Below are 20,064 nucleotides of genomic sequence, written 5' to 3' on the forward strand. Positions count from 1 at the left end.
AACTAGGCGGGCGAGGTGGCGGGCGCCTATAGTCCCAGCTACTTGGGAGTCTGAGGCAGGAGAATGGCGTGAACCCCGGAGGTGGAGCTTGCAGTGAGCTGAGATCCGGCCACTGCACTCCAGCCTGGGCGACAGAGCGAGACTCCGCCTCAAAAAAAAAAAAAAAAAAAAAGAATTAAAATGAAATAATCTATGTGAGGAAACTGGCACTTAAAAAATAAGCAATGTTGGTTTCCTCTCCTATCTATCCAACAATGGAGTCTACCACCCGAAATGATCAGAAATCTAATGTAGTTTTTAAGGAAGCCTATCCTAAATTCCATTTTTTCCTCCAGTGAATTAAACCTGATTTATTGAGGCCTTGGACTTCTGAAAACCGTTCTAAACCTTAGTTTTCTAAAACCATTCTAAACCTTAGTCTTCTAAAACCATTCTAAAGTTAGTTTTGTAGTTAAGATCTTGCAGTAACGAGGCCAGGTACCTACATAGGATCGCCTTCCAATCTTTTTTTTTTTTTTTGAGACAGAGTCTTGCTCTGTCACCCAGGCTGGAGGGCAGTGGCGCAATCTCGGCTCACTGCAACCTCCACCTCCCAGGTTCAAGTGATTCTCCTGCCTCAGCCTCCTGAGTAGCTGGGATTACAGGTGTGTGCCACCACGCCCAGCTAGTTTTTGTAGTTTTGGTAGAGACGGGGTTTCACCATGTTCACCAGGCTGGTCTCAAACTCCTGACTGCAGGTAATCCACCTGCTTCGGCCTCCCAAAGTGCAGGGATTACAGGCGTGAGCCACTACGCCTGGCCAATCTTATTTTTAACAAGAAATGCTCTTCCCTGCCACAGGGCCAAAGCAGCAGAATACTGTGGGTAGGATGGAAGATGCTGCATGATGTCCTGGATCCTGTGGGCAAATGAAGCCATCAGGGCACCCTGCAGAGCAGGTTCTTGTTGCCACTGTTCAAACGTAAAGTTTGCAGCCTGTGCTTCCAACCCTTCCCTTCCTTTGTACAACGCCCAGGGTGAAGTCAGCATCAGGGATTCTATGTAAGGCTGATTATGACAGGTCCAAGTTTGCTGCCTCAACCCACAGATTCACCTGAACAATAAACTCAGCTAAGAGCTTCTTAGATTCTAGCTGTCTGTCTCAGCCTGGCCCTTGCTTTAAAATAAGAAAAATGATTCCGTCCCAAATTCCTCAGTGCTGAAGGGATTAGGCACTCAGCATGTACTGCTCATTTCAGTGTTTCAAATGAGAGGGTCTGGGCTGTCAGGGAGGTGAAACTGCCCGAGTTGAAATCCTGGTTACGTCACATGCTGGCTATGTAACTATGGGTAAGTTGCTTAGCTTCAGTCCTCAGTTTCCTTCTCAGTGTGTAAAATGGGACAATGGTATCTACTCTCCAGAATCACAGTGAAGTTTAAGTGAAATCATACACAAAAGGCATATTGCTAAGAATATAGGCAGCTGACAACATATTTCCTATTTCAACTCCTTTTCCCCCAGCTGTGCTTTCCAAAAAGATCAATAAAATTTTACCCACTGTTTTATCTCTTTCCCACCAAAAGGCTGGCTGAAGACAGGCAAAGAGTGAGCGAGGAAAGCAAACAGCCTGTTAAACTCCAAAGTGATATAAGCAGAGCATGAATGATTAAAAATGGACTGTCACTCTAACCTTCAAGAAACATTAGCTAGATCTTGATCCTGTATCATCCATGAATGGGTGTGATGCCATCATACCCTCGACTAGTGCCAAGGGCTCGAGAAGACTTACGCTATAAAGGCAACCACAAAGACACAATTTATCCCACAGAAATGATCTTATTATTAACGAATGAACTGAAACATTTATTCATTTCAACATACATCTGACACACTATTCTCAGCTCTGAGAATGAGGTAGTCCAGTTGCAGGCCTCACTGGGGAAAGACCTCTCATCACTAGAGGTCACCGACAGAATCATCTTCCACTCAATACACACACGACTTCAGAGCCTTCTCATGGAAAAGTAACTAAAACAACCACTCCATAAATGCTGGCTCACATGTGCTGTGCTGGCCCTATACCAAAGATATGATATATATCCTCACAGCAGACAGCACCAGTGGCCTCTGATGTAAGCCAATTAGACCCATTTTACAGACTTAGAAACTGAGGCCTAGAAAGGTTAAATCACATACTCAAGTTTTCACAGTGAATAAATGAGAAAGTTAGGAATGGTTCAAAACTTGTACTCTTAATCCTTACTTAGGTTTCCACCATGCATTTCTGTAGGTTTTTTTTCTTTCCCCCAGTTGGCTGTGGAGAGAAGTTGAATTTGGGCCAGTCTATGTTGCCAGCCAAATCCCCCTAATATTTGTCTTCAGCAAACCCTCCACTGCTAAGGAATCAGGCATGATTCAGATATTTTTTTCAGAAGGCCAATATTTAGCTGAGATTTAAAGTCTTCTAAGATTTAGCCCCAGCCCATCTTTCTAGCTCATCTCCTACGTTTGGGGCCAATGGGGCTTCTCTTCACTTCCTGAATGGCTTCAACGCTGCTCTATTCTGTACCTGTTTGCTCTCAACATATGTGTCTCTCTCTCTGCCACCAGTAACCGCAATCCCTCATTCAGGACCCTCTGGGAACACAGCCCCTCTGTAAGGATCTTCTTGATCCCAGGAAGATGGGATCTGAGCTCTCAAACCACTTGGTTTTACAGCTGCTCAGATACCTACTCCCACTAACGTAACTGACTCAACTTATTTAGCCCGGTGCCTCTGTTGACTGACTCAGGTTCACTTGTGGTTTCCAGTAAACAATGAGGTAAAGAAGATGCCAAATTATTAAGAGTATCTTACTTTCATCACCCCCCAATTCTTTATTCACCTTATAGGTTCTCCTGTATATTCCTAATTCTAGGTGTTGTTCAAAACATCTGAGTATACTGCTATGGAAAGGACCTGTGTGGCCAGTGGAAGCACAGCTGCACAAGCAGTCCAAAGGCCAAGTGACTGTTCTCCGTATGCCAGGTGGCCACTGAATAAACATCCACTTGGGGTTTGTCTTTAGAGAGGGAATTTGAAGACATTTAAGAACTTTGGGCATCACCATCATTTTGGGGGGAGAGATAAAATTATCAGCACTATTTCTGATAAGATTGCACTAGCCAACATAGCTTTGATTTGTGGCCCTTTGATTTAGGACTTGGCTGTGTCCAAATCCACATCCTAGGACAAGACACCCCTGGGAGACCTGGCACTCTGAGCCCACACACTTAGAGTAGACTCCTGCCCCTGCCGTGAGTGCGGGTGGCGGGGCAGTCATGGGCCCCCAGCCTCCAGAAACCAGGCCTGTGCCCTCACCTGCCTGATTTGCCGCACTGAGGCAGGAGCAACAGCCATGGCTCCGCTGTGGGGACACATAAATGCTAACACAGAGTCAGAATTTCTAAACAATACCCCCTCCGAAGGATCCCTTTCCAAATAAGTTTCCAACCCTTATATAAAACTACTCTAATGCATGTGAAGTTGTAAGCTAAAGAAAAAATATTAAGGTGGGATATACTAGCATCTAGTTTTTTTTATAACATGGAAAGAATTTCCACTCATTTTTATCAAACTTTGCCTTAATCTGTAAACTTATAAAATTGCTGGATCATCTTAGAGGAAGGCTGGGCTCAGTTTACTAGATCTGTAAAGTAATTACTGTTCCTGGAGAGTAAGAATCATTTTTAGCCCATTTCTTACCTTGATCCGATGACATCAAAAAGATGTTGCCAACGATCGTTAATTTTGTTGAGCTTGTCATCGATCTCAGCTGCTCTCGATTTGTTGCTGGCCTTGATCAGCTGGTCACCCATCTGCTTTAACTGTAACTTGTTTTCACTAAACAAGTTTATTTCTTCCATGCAGTCCTGGCAAAGGCACCAAAACATAAAAAAAAAAAATTGGCCAGGTATAATGGCTCATACCAATAATCCCAGCAGTTTGGGAGGCCAAGGCAAGAGGATCACTCGAGTCCAGGAGTTCAAGACTAGCCTGTGCAACATAGCAAGACCCCACTTCTGAAAAAACTAGCCAGGTATGCTGGCACATGTCTGCAGTCCCAGCTACTTGGGTGGCTGAGGTGGGAGGACCCCTTGAGCCCAGAAGGTTGAGGCTGCAGTGAGCTATGATCTTGCCACTGCACTTGAGCACAGTGAGACACTGTCTCAAAACCCAACCTCATACCTTCTTTTTTTTTTTTTTTTTTTTTGAGACGGAGTCTCGCTCTGTCGCCCAGGCTGGAGTGCAGTGGCGCGATCTCGGCTCACTGCAAGCTCCGCCTCCCGGGTTCACGCCATTCTCCTGCCTCAGCCTCCCGAGTAGCTGGGACTACAGGCGCCCACAACCGCGCCCGGCTAATTTTTTGTATTTTTAGTAGAAACGGGGTTTCACCGTGGTCTCGATCTCCTGACCTTGTGATCCGCCCGCGTCGGCCTCCCAAAGTGCTGGGATTACAGGCGTGAGCCACCGTGCCCGGCCAACCTCATACCTTCTAATGAAGCTAACTTTTCAGTGAGTAGCTAAAAAGTCAGGCAACGAGCATCAGGCAAATGCAAAATATGTAAGGCAATAATTACTTTGTTTTTAATAGTTACCTAATTCAAAAGCTCTCTGTTTCCTCTCACACATTTCTTTTAACCTACTTGGGAACTGAGGACAACTAAGCATAACTAATTAGGCTGCTGTCGTTTCCAGTTTTCCAGAGGGTTGACTGAGTGGTGTTTTGGGTGACTGCAGCAAGAATGTTATTACTTTTCCCTGTAGAGACCAGTGACCATTTCAAAATTATGAGCCTCACTGCTTTTGGCCTCTCCCCTTTGGCAAGGGGAGCTGCTGCTGCTGCTTTTTTTTTTTTTTGAGATGGAATTTTTACTCTGTTGCCCAGGCTGGTGTGCAATGGCACCATCTCAGCTCACTGCAACCTCCACCTCCCAGGTTCAAGCAATCTTCCTGCCTCAGCCACCCAAGTAGCTGGGATTACAGGCGCCCACCACCACACCAGGCTAATTTTTGTATTTTTAGTAGAGATGAGGTTTCACCATGTCAGCCAAGGTGGTCTCGAACTCTTAACCTCAGGTGATCCACCCGCCTCGGCCTCCCAGAGTGCTAGGATTACAGGAATGAGCCACCGCGCCTGGCCAACGAGAGCTTCTTAATAACAACTGGAGAAACTCTAACTCACTTGGGGTATCAGCTGATGTGTAAGCCCCTTCCCTGGCCACACTTCCTAATGGAGAGAAAGCAACTCCCCTCAGTACCATGCCCACTGACAATGGTCTCACACTCCCATCTCTCTGGAACCTTCTCTCTTCCCACTGCTCTCTCAAAAGGATCAAAAATAGTGAAGTCCCTTCAAATTTCTAAAATGCTACTGGAAGCACCCGTAACCCTGCACCTGTTTGGGCCTAGGAGCGAGGAGGGCCGACAATTCCACGGTAGTCAGAACTACATCCACCCTGGGTATCCTCCCGTACCTTCTGTAACTTTTCAATCATTTCTTCAATACTAATGTCCACTGTCTGTAGAACTTTGTTTTCCATCTGCACCAGCCAGGCACACAACTCTTTATTTTTTTCATTGAATACAATCCATGTATTGAGTCTGTCTTCAATCTCCTGTTTACGTATAGCCACCTGCAAATGAAAATACATTTGGCAGCTGAGTATAGCCAGGAAGGAAAGCACCCCCTTCTCTCCCTCACATCAAAAAGACTGAGTTTCATTCATTTTAATCAGTAGCTCTCTACACTCACCCTTGTCTGGCTTTGCCTCTTAAAAACCTAGGGTTTCACATCAACAGAAGTTCCTTACACCTGTGATAAATGCCACAAAAAATAACAAATACTGTACCTGAAACGTAGCTGATTGGAAGGACTGTTTTACCCAATACTTGTGTGTTACTATCCAGTTATATTAAAAATTAAAAACAGGAAAGGCTAGATGAAGATATAACCCAAATCCTTGCCCTTTTAACAACAAATTAAATCCTTATACCAACATAAGGACAACGTCCTGTTTAAAAACTATTAATCCAGACAGAATGTAAATCAAACATTTATAATGCAAATGGACCAGGAAAACTACAGCCTTTTAAATGTCCTATTGTTATGCTTCAAAACAAAGTAAAACCAAAAACAATGTACATCACTCATTTAACCCACTTTCCTGTTAAGCACTGGATTTTGGATGGAAACCATGGATATATCGCCATCAGCTGGTCTGCAGCAAGCAGGCTGACCCCAAAATACCCAATGCCCCATTACGCATAAGTAGCCCCTAAACTGACATCAGCTAAGGGTCCTCCTCCTTAAAGGTTTAAATTTCACTAAATATAAATTTAAATAATGCAAATCAGCCTTACTAGATGTACAAAAGTATTCTCAGGTTTTAAGAATCTTCAGAATCGTAGGGTTAAAAGGGGGTGGCTCTTTGGTAAAGTTTTGACACCCCACTATATGGACCAGGAAACCAAGGTTGAATTCTCTGAGATTTTCCTGCTGTGTATAAAGAAACTCTGCTCTTTAAGGAGGAGAAAATACTGAATGCTTATATATCCTACCCAGGCAAACGTGTTAAAAACGCTTGAAAAACTATCCGAAATTTCCATTCCTCAGGGCATCTGTTTATCTTTTAAAAATCCTGGCATTTTGCACAGTGTCATCCTGATTGATTTCATAATAGTAACAATTAGGAACATCTGGGCCGCAGTCTTCCTGTGTACCCTAACTTTCAGAACACTTTTCATATATTCTAAACATTTTCTTTTATATAAAATTTAAAAAGTTCTAAAATAAAATTTAAAATTAGGGTACATTGTGAATATTAAATACTAAAATCAAGAAGGAGAATGTGCCTGAATTTCAACTTTTTAAATACATCTCTTAATTCACAAAAATGAGATTAAGGAATTTATTTTCACTAGAATTCTATGTTCTTAAAACAAAGATCTTTAAGACTATTTGAATCCCTTAATTCAATCCTGATCCTGTCACAAGCCTATACCATATAATACTCTATTAACACAATCCCATTCTTAATAAGTCAAAGTGATCCAGTGAGACAACATAGCAGTTGATCACTTCTCTTAGAGAATTTTAGAAACCGGCTACTTGAAATAAACATCAGATTGCCTGTGAATGCAGAGTACTCATATGAAATGCTCCCATGCTTGCTGGGCATTAAGTAAGACTCCTGCTGTTAGGCCCAGAAGAGACTCCCCAGTAAAGGACCTCTTCACTGGGTCCTGCTTCTGATACACTGATTAGGGCTTGCCACCTACACAAGCCAGAGAGCAGTCTACACATCTGATCAGAATTGCAATTTCTGTCTCCACCTAAAGTGACTTTAAAAAAAGCTCATTAAAAGCGTGCAAAGTTCTAGCATTTAGCGCTGGAGAAACAAAAGGGTCAAATCTGTTAAACCATGTTGCTGCCTTCTAAAGGAGCAGCGGCCAGGCCAGGGGTCCCACTGAAAAGGGCCTCCGGTTCAATGAAATTAAGCTCCTTTCTACTTTGTCTGGCCTTCAGAGACATTTCAATCCACTCCCAAACAGCCGTGCCCTGCAGTGAGCTGACTTACCCTTAAGCAGAGGTCCTCCCATTGTCTGTGCAAATGCTCTATTTGCTCCTTCAAAACCATCACGTCTTCCACGAGAACGTGCCGGGTTAAGTCTGCCTTCATAGTTTGAAGTTCTTTCAAGTTCTGAGTCCAGCTAGCCAAAGACTGTTCAAGTTCCTGCATTTAATCACAAGAAGGGGGTAAAAAGCCTTCAACTCAAGCGGCTGTTGTTTCCAAACCTGTAGGCTAATCCTTTGATTAGACTCTGGGGGAGGGGAGGCCAGGAGAGGGGGAGGGACCTTCTGAATGGGAAACAGCCCAAGGCGAGCGCCTGCAGTTGTGGTTGGCCAGTTCTCCACCACCTTCTTCTCAACGGAAAACTCTTTTCTACCTTTATTTTCATTTCCTCAGGTAGCTCTGATTTCGACAGAATTTATTCTATTTTAAAGTCATGTAGGTCTTTATTTAGAGGAAAGTATATTTGGAATCTAATAATCTTGACATACACACACACGCACACATACAATTTTTAATCCTGAAACTACATTTCAGATAGATTTAAAATGTGATTTTCCATTAAAAAAAACCCTAAGAAATGCATTTCTGCTATTGTGGTAATCATGTAACAGCAATGACTTCTGTTCAAAGGGAATTATTTTTGGCTAACTTTTGAAACTAATGAGTAAGTATAATGGAAGACAGAAATAAACTTTTCTAATAATTGGCAAAGATTAGTTAGCAGATAATTTTCTGGCCATGGAAACACCTATCTTTTGAAATGCAGCAATGGCTGGGCTCAGTGGCTCACCTGTAATCCCAGCACTTTGGAAGCCCGAGGCGGGCAGATCACCTGAGGTCAGGAGCTTGAGACCAGCCTGGCCAACATGATGAAACCCTGTCTCTACTAAAAATACAAAAATTAGCTGGGCGTGGTGGCCTGTAATCCTAGCTACTCGGGAGGCTGAGGCAGGAGACTCGCTTGAACCCAGGAGGTGGAGGTTGCAGTGAGCCAGGATCACTCCGCTGCACTCCAGCCTGGCTGACAGAGTGAGATTCCATCTCCAAAAAACAAACAAAAAAAGAAGCAGCACTGTCATTGTCAAATTGAAACTTTGAAATCTAGGATTTACTCAAGAGATTTACTTTCACAGCAGGGAAGGTAAAAGGAAACAGCCAAAACACTCGAGTCCACCAGGTTTTTATTGTGCTTACAATTCTTCATGACTTGGCACATTTTAAGGGTCTCCAGTCCTATCTGTCAACTGAAACCTGAAATAAGATACTATGCCTTTTTAACTTTTATTATTTTGTTTTAGAGACAGGGTCTCACCCTGTTGCCCAGGCTAGAGTACAGTGGCATGATCATGGCTTACTGCAGCTTTGACTGACCTCTTGGGCTCCAGTGATCCTCATGCTTCAGCCTGCAGAGTAGCTGAGACTACAGGCATGCACCACCACACCTGACTAATTTTTAAATTTTTTTGTAGAGATGGAAGTCTCATCATTTTGCCCAGGCTGGTCTCAAACTCCCCAGCTCAAGTGATCCTCTTGCCTCAAACTCCCCAGCTCAAGTGATCCTCTTGCCTCAGCCCCCTGAAGTGCTGGGATGACAAGGGCAAGCCACCATGCCCTGCTGCTACTATGCCTAAAATCAGGGATAAGTTTGAAGGGCCCTAACAGTATGTTAATTCTGATTGATTTTCAGAGTTCTAAAAGCTACATTGGCATGATTTCGTAACTTACCAACAACAATTTATGTTTAATAAAGTGGCCCAGATAATTCTTTTAAAGGTTACATGTAGAATGAGGAATTAACACCTTTCTCAGAAGCTAAATCATTAGGTATTTAACATTTGTATTACTGCTTTTGGTCTCACAATTGGTTCCAGTAAAGTAGATGACAGCAGATTCCACAGTGGAACGCTCTGGAAAGCTATGTAACATAAAGGGGCCACCTGCCAGCCGAGGTGTACCACTTACTGACTTGAAATTGGAGATCTGGAAACCGCTGAGCTTCAGACAGAGTTTCCCAGTCAGGTGGCAGGAAGCTCAGCCTGTCCAGTGCCCTGCTCAGAGGTGCTGGCTTGGCCGCCAAGTTATGCCCAGCCAGGTTTCACTCAGTATGGTTTGAATACTTATAATATTGACAATCAGAAAGTATACAGTCACTGGATAAGGTTGAGACTCCTGTTCTACTCTCATTGCCCTGCGCTTTTCCCCTCTAACACTCACCATGTTCACAGACACAGACACACAGACACACACACACCCCTGTGCATACAGTGTGGCTATCTGGTGAACAGGTCTCTCTGGCAGACTGGACCATTAGCTCCACACATGGCAGGGACCATGACAACACCGCTCACTGATGCAGTGCCCAGAACCTGCCATGGTACTGCTGCACAGCAAGTTTTCAGATACCAAAATGTATGGCTGAAAGGAAAGCAATTTGGCAGTATGTCTCGAGAGCTTTAAAATGTTCATAAACACTACATGAAAAAAGTAGGGAGTTAAACAGTATATAGAATGAGGTCTCTTGTGGAAGTTTACTGTAGCTGACGATCAGTTTGTATAAAAATGTCAACAATCATGCCTGTCTTTAAATTAAATTGCCCCAGATTGGCAACCAAACTGTCAGAGAGAAATCAGATAAGTTTCCACCATCTTCATGCAACCAGATAAATTATCTATACCACAAGAATACATGGAAATTTCCAATTTTTTATGTAACATGGGATGTACAACTTCAAGTTGTTTAGCTACAAAAAGTGGTGTTGCACAGGATTTGACTAGACTCTGCAGTATCAGGACAGCATTTAGGCCTTGCCTATGGACTCAATTACCAGTGGAACTGTCAAGTCCCATTTTTCTGTACTACCATTTGGAAAAAAGAAGACCGAAAAAGAATGGGTATACAAATACATTTTGGCCTGTATATGCATACTCTATCTTTGGAAGAATATACAACAAACCGGTAACATTGATTGCTTCTGTGGAGAGGAATTGATAAGAGAAAAATTTATCACATATACCTTTTGCACCTTCTGAATTTTGAGCCATGTGACTATATTACTTATACAAAAATTATTTAAAAACCAAACTGTTCCAAGGACTCAATCTTTGGACAAGTGTTATGAAACACAGATGTCCATTGTAGCAATTTTCATAATAGTGAAGTTAGAATATACATGAAACATATATGTAAGGAAATCATTCCATTCCTCAACTTGGCTGTAGTGGGAATACACTTTTTCTTTTTTATCTTTTATCTTTTTCTTTTTGCAGCTGTGCTTAGAAGGGAATATAATTTTATGAGGAGGAAAGTCAAGCTTAAATTGGTCAAGTGGCTAGCATATTTCCCCCAGGTGAATCAGGAAGGAAACACACTGACGCGGACAAGCTTTGGGTTACTTGGGATCTTTTTGGAATATGGTCATGGTTGAATGAACTCAATGCTCTTTCCCTTTCCTGATTCTTTCCACTGATAAATAGGATGCTGAGACCATGAAAGCTGAAAAGATCCCACTGGAAACTGAGAAGTGTGATACTTGAAAAAAATTACGGCTGCTCAAGGGTTTACATGTCACATTCTGCACAGGTTCCTAGACCTTATGGAAGGAAACTCTGTATCAGCTGAGAGCATGACTCCAAATTCTCTCCGTTGTTACCAAAGTCTTGCTCTAAACCTAATAAGGTAGGGATGATAAAAACCTTGAAAATTAGGCATAGAAATCTTGTTAACCTAATAAGGCCACTGACTGACACATCACCAGCAAATATCACTTAATAGTGAAATGTTAATCATTTTCTTCTAAAATCAAGAATGGAAGACTCAGCTATTAATGCTTCTGCTTAACAATGTTCTGAAGGTATTGACCTGTGTAGGAAAAGTAGGAAAAAAAAAAGTATATTAAAAAGAAGAAACAAACAAAAATAACCTTGTCATTATTGACAGATGATGATGGTCTCACAGACACCCAAAAAAATACATAAACGAATTGCTGGAATTAACATAAGAGTTTAACAAGATGGTTAAACATAAATATGCAAAGACCAATTGCATTCCTAGGTATCAGCAATAATCAGTTAAAAAATATAATTAGAAAAAGGTAGTATTTTCAAAAGCTTCCAAATATTGCACCAAGAAATAAATCTAACAAAAGATATCTCTTTTGTGATTAAGAAAATTGTAACAAGAATAAGCCAGGTATGGTGGCTCAGGCCTGTAATCCGAGCACTTTGTGAGGCCGAAGCAGGTGGATCACCTGAGGTCAGGAGTTAGAGACCAGCCTGGCCAACATGGTGAAATCCCATCTCTACTAAAAATACAAAAATTAGCTGAGCGTGGTGGCAGGTGCCTGTAATCCCAGTTACTCGGGAGGCTGAGGCAGGGGAATCCCTTGAACCAGGGAGGCAAAGGTTGCAGTGAGCCAAGATCGTAAACTGCACGATAGCCTGGGTGACAAGAATGAAGCTCCATCTCAAAAAAAAAAAAAAAAAAAAAAAACAAATTATAAGCCATTAGTGAAAAAAACTAAATAATATGACCAAAGGGAAATATATACCACATTCATGAGCATAAGCAGGAATACTAAAAAAATTTATCCAAGTTAATCTATAAATTCAATGCAATTCAATTATAACTCTTTATCAGAACTTTTCATGGTTTAACAAGCTGCTTCTCAAAGTTACAGAAGATCAAAGATCTAGGGACATCCAAACTAATGTGAGAGAACAAGGTGTGGGTACACATCATACCTGAAATAAAGATGTGTTACAATAAAGTGCAGCCATTAAGATAGTTTGATATTAAAGCTGAGCTACACAGACCAATGGAACAGAGAACTGAGAAAAGAATCCTGCGTATATGGAAATCTGATATTTGACATTAGACAATAAATAGGCACCAAGACAACTGCTATCCAGATGAATAAAATTACAAAATGGATCTCTGCCTTAAAATGTATGCAAAAATCAATTCATCAATGAATAAAGATATGAATATAAAAACCAAAAACCGAAAACTTTTTGAAGAAAATGTAAGCATGTATTTTATGACTTTAGTATGAAGATTTCACAGAGGAAGTGGAAAATACTAATCATATAGGAAAATACTGACAAATTCATCCACATTAACAAAATATCTTTTGTTCAGCCAGCAACACCAAGGAAAAAGTAGAAAAACAGGCTCTCAGATGGGAAAAGACATTTGCAATGTATACACTCAGTAGAAGAGGAATATTTAAAATAAATAAGCAGCTCCTTCAACTCAGTAAGAAAAAGACAAATAGCCCAATAGAAAAAAATCAGTAAAAGGTACAAATAGGCAATTCACAAAAGGGCAAATATGAAAAAAATGTGAAACTGACTAGCAAACTATAAAGAGACACTATCTCACTCATAGCTGCTGGGCTAGCAAAAGTTAAAAAAAATCTGATAATACCAAGTGACTATATATTCTTATAATGCATACTATACAGCAGTGAGAATGAATGTGCATTAGGTACCAACATCAATGACTCCAAATCATAATGAAGGAAAAAAGTTACATTGTGGGCCAGGTGTGGTGGCTCACGCCTGTAATCCCAGCACTTTGGGAAGCCGAGGCAGGCGGATTGCTTGAGGCCCCAGGAGTTCAAGACCAGCCAGGCCAACATGATGAAACCCTATCTCTACTAAAAATACAAAAAATAAGCCAGGTCTGGTGGCGTGTGCCTGTAATCCCAGCTACTTGGGAGGCTGAAGCATGAGAATTGCTGGAACCCAAATGGTGGAGGTTACAGTGAGCCAAGATTGCACCACTGTATTCCAGCCTAGGCGACAGGAGACTCTGTCTTAAAAAAAGAAAAAAAAATTATATTATACATAGTACTGCTTATATAAAGTTTTAAAATTTATGTATTTTGTTTACTTTTTAGAGACAGTCTTACTCTGTCATTCAGGGTGGAATGTAGTGGTGCATTCATGAGTCACTGTATCCTTGACCTACTAGGCTCAAAGGATCCTCCCACCTCAGCCTCCCCAGCAGCTGGGATCACAGGCAAGTGCCACTACACCCAGCTAATTAAAAAAATTTTTTTTGTACATATGGGGATCTCAATTTGTTGCTCAGGCTACTTTCAAACTGCTGGACTCAAGGGATCCTCCCACTGCAGCCTCCCAAAGTGCTGGGATTATAGTTGTTGAGTCACCATGCCTAGCTATATAAAGTTTAAAAACAGAAAGCAATTCTACATCTCACTGACAGCAGGCTGGGTGTGTGGCTCCCGCCTGTAATTCTAGCACTTTGGGAGGCCAAGGCAGGAGGACTGCTTGAGCCCAGGAGTTTGAGACCAGTCTGGGCGACATGACAAAACCCCGTCTCTACAAAAAAATACAAAAATTAGCCGGGCATGGTGGTGTGTGCCTGTAGTCCAGGCTACTCGGGGGCTGAGGTGGGAGGATCGCTTGAGCTTGGGAAGTGGAGGTTGTAGTGAGCTGAGATCGTGCCACTGCACTCTAGCCTGGAAGATAGAGCCAGACCCTGTCTCTCAAAAACAAACAAATGAACAAACAAAGAAAAACACTGACACCTACAAACACAAGTATTAAAATTACTAGGACATGTGTAAGAATGATGAACACCAAATCCAGGGTTACTGACACCTCTAAGGAGAAGTTAGATCATACAGGACACTTGAACTGTGTGTATAAATTTTTTTTATATTTTAGCTGGGTGATGGTGTCATGGCAGTTTGCCATATTATTTGTTATGCCTTTTAGCACATTAGACATATTTACAATAAAGAAAAAAGATGTAGGGAGAAAGACACTAATTTCTAGCCCAACTTGAAGTAGGAGACTATTCATTTCTTCCTCATTTCTTCAGTTTGATCCCTGAAAGTCATTGAAGGAAGTAAAAAATTAGAAGACCATTCCAACAGTCTCTCAATGTCTTTAAACATCAAAGCTGCAGACAGAAAAGAGATGCAGGGAGTTGCTGACCTGGGAATTTTCCTGGCCCCAATTCCTATCCATAAGTTTGCCTTGTCTTCAGCTAAGGCCTAAAATATCCAGGAATTTTTGCTAGTGTGGTATTCATTAGGAAGAATATAGTTTGGACCGTTTTATAAAAATGTTATACTGGAGCAAACCCCAACTTACTGGCTTTCAAAAATGAATTCTTTAGTCATATTTTACTCTCGTTTCAAAGAAAAGGACATTTGATAAGGGAACAGCTTTTACAGGAATCTCAGAGGCCACATCTTATATTACAGAGGAGGAACAGACACAAAGAGGACCTGAAGGAGAAAACCCCTAAGATCCTAAGAAGTGAGTTTTTGCAAAAGTCTTTCTCGTCTTCAAACAACAATTGTAAAAAGCATCAATTCTAATTCATTGAGAGACCAGCATGTTGTGTTAGACAGTAGATCGGGAAAATATTTTCTGATTTGAAAATGAAAACTCAGTTTCAACACAGAAAGAGGCAAAGAAGCACTTCAAAGTACTCAGAAAACAGCTAAGTGATTATTTTGGCCACTTGTTCGGATTTCAATACCTTAATCAGCTCTTTTTCGTTATGGAGGTCCTCGTGAAGCTCTGGAAGAGGATCTTCACTTTGTGCCTTTAAAACTTGCAGCCTGCTTTTCAACTCCTTGATTTTCTTTTCACACTGGTCCCAGGTCTATTTGAAAACAAGATTAAAACTGGTAAGTACTTTGTTCTTTAGAATGAATTGTGGAGATAGAATAGCTCATTTACTCCACATAATCTTTCTATTAAGTTTGTTTTTATAAATCACACAGATACCCAGTTCCTTGTCTTGAGCAGACTATGGTCTCCCAAAAGCAGAAGGAACACCAATATGACTCAAGCCTCCTTGCAGCTTTACCTGTGGCTCATTTCAACCACCAGGCTGGCCTTTGCTTGAAAATAGTTCTTCTGGGCCGGGCATGGTGGCTTAAGCCTGTAATCCCAGCACTTTGGGAGGCCGAGGTGGGTGGATCACCTGAGGTCAGGAGTTCGAGACCAGCCTGGCCAACATGGCAAAACTCTGTCTCTACTAAAAATACAAAAATTAGTTGGGTGTGGTGGCATGTGCCTGTAATCCCAGCTACTTGGGAGGCTGAGACAGGAGAATTGCTTGAACCTGGGAGACGGAGGCTGCGGTAAGCCGAGATCGTGCCATTGCACTGCAGCCTGGGCGACAGAGCGAGACTCCATCTCAAAAAATAAATAAATAAATAAAAATAAAAAAGTTCTTCCTCGCTCCCATATCCTTCTCATCTAACCAACGTGATTTCTACTTTAATTTTGGAAAAGTTCACACCTAAAAGGCTACTGTATGGATTGACTGTTAGCATTGACAGTCTTTGGCATATGCTATAATAGCACCACAGAGCACAAGCACTCAGCCACCTTCCTTGTCTTCTTTTCCACCATCACCCCTCTCCTCTGCTGACTCTCTTCTCCTTTCTACAGCCTGGCTTTAGTGACCTTTTCACATTTAACCTTCACTTTCTATTTCTCACCACTGTGCTGACTACCACCTTCTGCTTAAAGCACTTTCCTGTTTACAAAGCATTTTCAACTTTATTAACCCATAGTAATTATAATAACCTTAGGAGATATACAGGGAAAGTATTATCATTTTTAAAACAAGTATTATCATATTTAAATGGGAAAACTAAGGCTCAGAGAAAAATGACTAGCCCATGGATCTGGGGTTAAAAGCCAAGTCAAGGGTCGACCATCTCTTTTCTTGAAATTTTAATTGTTGAACAAAATAGGTGCCTGCATTTTCAACTATAGGGTATTTAGATTCAATTCATTAGGATAAACTTCTTTTCCTGAAGTTACTAAAACTATACAAATCTACAATGAAACACTATTCTTCAGTACAGCTGATACCTAAACATACTTGGGTTGGCCTCAGTCTATGGTAACCCCTCACTGAAGAGAGGCCCCTTGTCTAGCAATATCAACTATCTGAAACTCAACTCAAAAGAAAGCAAAGGGAGAAGCAAAATCACGAGTTCTTTAAACTGTTATTTGCAATTATCATTATGCTTTACAAACATGGCAGATGCTTAACAAATGTTTGCTAGTTAATGAATTCCACATAGTCCATATACCAAATAAAATTCAGATACTTTATTCACAGGAGAAATTCTGAAGCCCTAACTCAGCATATATTTACTCTTAATTCAGAAAAATATGTCTGATAAGTTTGGTTATCTAGTTTTAGCACACACAACAGGTTAGAAAGAGTGGGCTATAAGAAGTAAGTGAGCTTGGAAAAAGAAAAAGTAAAAATAGATAGCTTGACATTAAAAGGAGAGAAAGAAAAATGATAAAAACCATATCAGAACTCAAAGAGCACAGTAGTTCAGGGAGGGCCATAGGTTCAAAGCAATTCAGAGGCCTTGAGAACAACTTGGTATCTTAGCATTACAAAACAATAACGATTTTCCAAATAGTGACTCAAAATATAACACTGTAGTTCTTAAAGGTATAATCATACATTATTTGGAAAATTCGCTTATATGGAAAAGTACATTCTCTGATGACAGCAGAAAAATGAAGTGTTTCTGTCTGTTTCTTTTCATGTACTATGCCAAGAACAGGCTGTACATGGAACATTAGTTTTATGTATTGAACTTTAATTGAATATGTTTCCTGTTTCATAAAAATAAGTATCTTAATAGAATCTCAAGTATTTAAATACTAAACATTGAGCTTTTGCAATGCTATATCATCATGTCACATTAAGTAACTGGCATGACTTATGGATTAGAGCTTGAGTTGGAAACTCATGCTACTACAGTTTCCTAAAATCATTTCCATTTTTCACACCGCAAATGAAAATCTATGTAATTTGAGTATCATGAATGGAAAAGTAAGTGGTGAGTTTACCTCTACAGTGCTCTGGAACTGCTTAATCATCTCTGCCAGCTGGGGCTCCATGTCTTTCCAGTTGTCCTGAAGTTGACTGATTCTCCTACCCACAGACTCTTTAGTTTCCAGATCAGTTGTGAGCAGTAACTTCTCTCCAGCTTTCACGGTTAGGGCATAGGTAGTTCGCCATCTTTGAAAATGAATTTCTTTATTCTAAGAAAAAAAAGAAAAGTAATTTGCTTAGGTTTCTGATGTGTTCAAAATGTGATTGTGTGTGTGTGTGTGTGTGTGTGTGTTTCCTTCAGAGTTTTTCTTAAGAGTTAAACTAGATATAAATTAGACAAATTGGGTTAGAATGTACATACACACACACTCACATCAAAAGCTAATGTTTTACATTGAGTAGATAAGCATACTACTAAGTGAGGTGTTCTTAAAATAATTTCCAAAGACTGGTGAGATAAGATTCTTAGTGTAATGATTAGAAGCACAGAGAAATTAAAAAAAAATACATCATAGAATAATAGCCTGCAAGGTAAATGGATCTAAGAGTATTAAGAAAGTGAATGGAGTAACAGACCTGAAATCAAGTAACAGACCTTACATTATGCTAAACAAATATAAAGGGAAAGAATGCAAGAAAGGGTAAAAATACAAAAAATATACATTTCTTAAGCTTTTTATGGGTACATAAACATGTACATCGATATGTGCCCCAAAGGGGCAGCTTTAAAAGATTCCATCCAAATATCATGTAGGCTTTCTGAAAATTAAAAACAATTTTTTAGGCCTGGTGTGATGGCTCATGCCTGTAATCCCAGCACTTTGGGAGGCCAAGACTGGCAGATCAATTGAGGTCAGGAGTTCAAGACCAGCCTGGCCCACATGGAGAAACCGTGTCTCTACTAAAAATACAAAAATTAGCCAGGCGTGATGGTGGATGCCTGTAATTCCAGCTACTTGGGAGGCTGAGTCGCAAGAATCACTTTAACCCGGGAGGCAGAGGTTGCAGTGAGCCAAGATCACGCCACTGCACTCCAGTCTGGGTGACAGAGTGAGGCTTTGTCTCAAAAAAATAAAAATTCAAAAAAAATCAAAAACAAAAATTTTTAAGAGATAAGGTCTTGTTTATTTATTTTTTTTTCTATTTTTTAGTGGCGGTGTTACAGCTCCGTGACTGCTCCTGCAGAGCTGGGCCACTCCATAGGCAGTGTGCAGAGAGTAGCAGGGGTCCTGTTTTTTAAGAGATGCACCACCACACCTGGCTACATGGGTTTTCTTTAAAGAGATTGAAACTAGGTGTTTATAATACAAAAATAAAGTAAAAACTTTAAAATGTGTCCATACTCCCAAAGGCATATTTGGTTTTGGAGGAAAAATTAAATAGTTTTTGTCTGTTCTAAATATGTTTTCCTGGCTGGGCATTCTGGTGAGTACTGTGGCCGCAGCTACTCGAGAGGCCAAGGTAGCCTCACCAGAAGTGTGAGGTTACAGTGAGCTATGATCACGCCACTGCACTACAGCCTGGGAGACAGAGTGAGTACCTATATCTTAAAATATATATAAGCAAATAAATAAATAACACATAAATATTATTTCCTTCACCTTGGAATTTCTTGAGGGAGACAGAGTGTGGGCATTTTCCAAAATGGGAGCTGATAAACATCGACAGAGCATCACTAATTTACAAAGGCGTTTCTGAGAAGCCTGAAGATCACCCACACCCAAAGAAGGAAAGCCAAATGCACCCTCAGGAGCAGCACACAAATAAAAGAAACAGCAACTGGACCACAGGCACTCCACGCGCGTCTCTCCAACATATTGTGCTGCGCAAATGAGCCACTGGTAGAAGACCTGCTCCTCCCTTAGTCTTCCCTAACTTGGTCAACAGCACACTATTCACCAAGATGCTTAAGCTTCAATACAGAGTCATCCTTCATCCAGCTTTTCCTTTACCAGATTCACAAACCGACACTCCAAAATACAGTGTTTTGACACGCTGAACTGAAGAAGTCTCAGGGTCTCTCTGCCCTCCCGCATTGTCTCTCCTAAAGAAGCTGAAGTCCTTTATCTGCCTAAGACCCGGACCCACCAAGGAGAATGATTGTTTTCTCTTTCCCTCCCTGTTACCTCATTATCTTATTGCAGAAAAGAAGACCCAGATGTAACCACACCCGAACAGACGCTTTCAAGATGACTGCCTCCAGCCTCCAAGGATCACTGAAATTCCAAAGATAACCTCTTTTTTTTTTTTTTTTAAGACAGGTCTTGCTCTGTTACCCAGGCTAGAGTGCAGTGGTGCGACCATGGCTCATCGCAGCCTCAACCTCCCGGGCTCAAGTGTGATCCTCCCGCCTCAGCCTCCTGAGCAGCTGGGAGTACAGGTATGCGCCACCACGCCTGGCTAATTTTTAAATTTTTTTGTAGAGACCGGGGTCTCACTATGTTGTCCAGGCTGGTCTCAAACCGGGCTCAAGGGATCCTCCCACCTCAGCCTCCCAGTGTGTTGGGATTGCAGCCAATCCTCATCAAACTGTGGCACCTGTGTCCCCTCCTCTCAAACTCATGTGGGCACATATGATGGCCTTCATTATTAGAGTGTGGCAGAA

At 41.2% G+C, this 20,064-nt stretch overlaps 1 protein-coding gene across 1 annotated transcript in view; it reads right to left on the reverse strand.

Moving 5' to 3' along the window:
- The window catches only part of SYNE2 (spectrin repeat containing nuclear envelope protein 2), a 377,154-nt gene that overhangs the window by 33,113 nt on the left and 323,977 nt on the right, over nt 1–20,064 (reverse strand). Inside the window, 5 exon segments of the mRNA XM_050797880.1 lie at nt 3,726–3,892; nt 5,498–5,656; nt 7,601–7,756; nt 15,117–15,242; nt 17,474–17,668. Coding sequence (XP_050653837.1) covers nt 3,726–3,892; nt 5,498–5,656; nt 7,601–7,756; nt 15,117–15,242; nt 17,474–17,668 — 803 coding nt within the window.

The sequence above is a fragment of the Macaca thibetana genome, chromosome 7 (assembly GCF_024542745.1).
Source record: "Macaca thibetana thibetana isolate TM-01 chromosome 7, ASM2454274v1, whole genome shotgun sequence".
NCBI lineage: Eukaryota > Metazoa > Chordata > Mammalia > Primates > Cercopithecidae > Macaca > Macaca thibetana.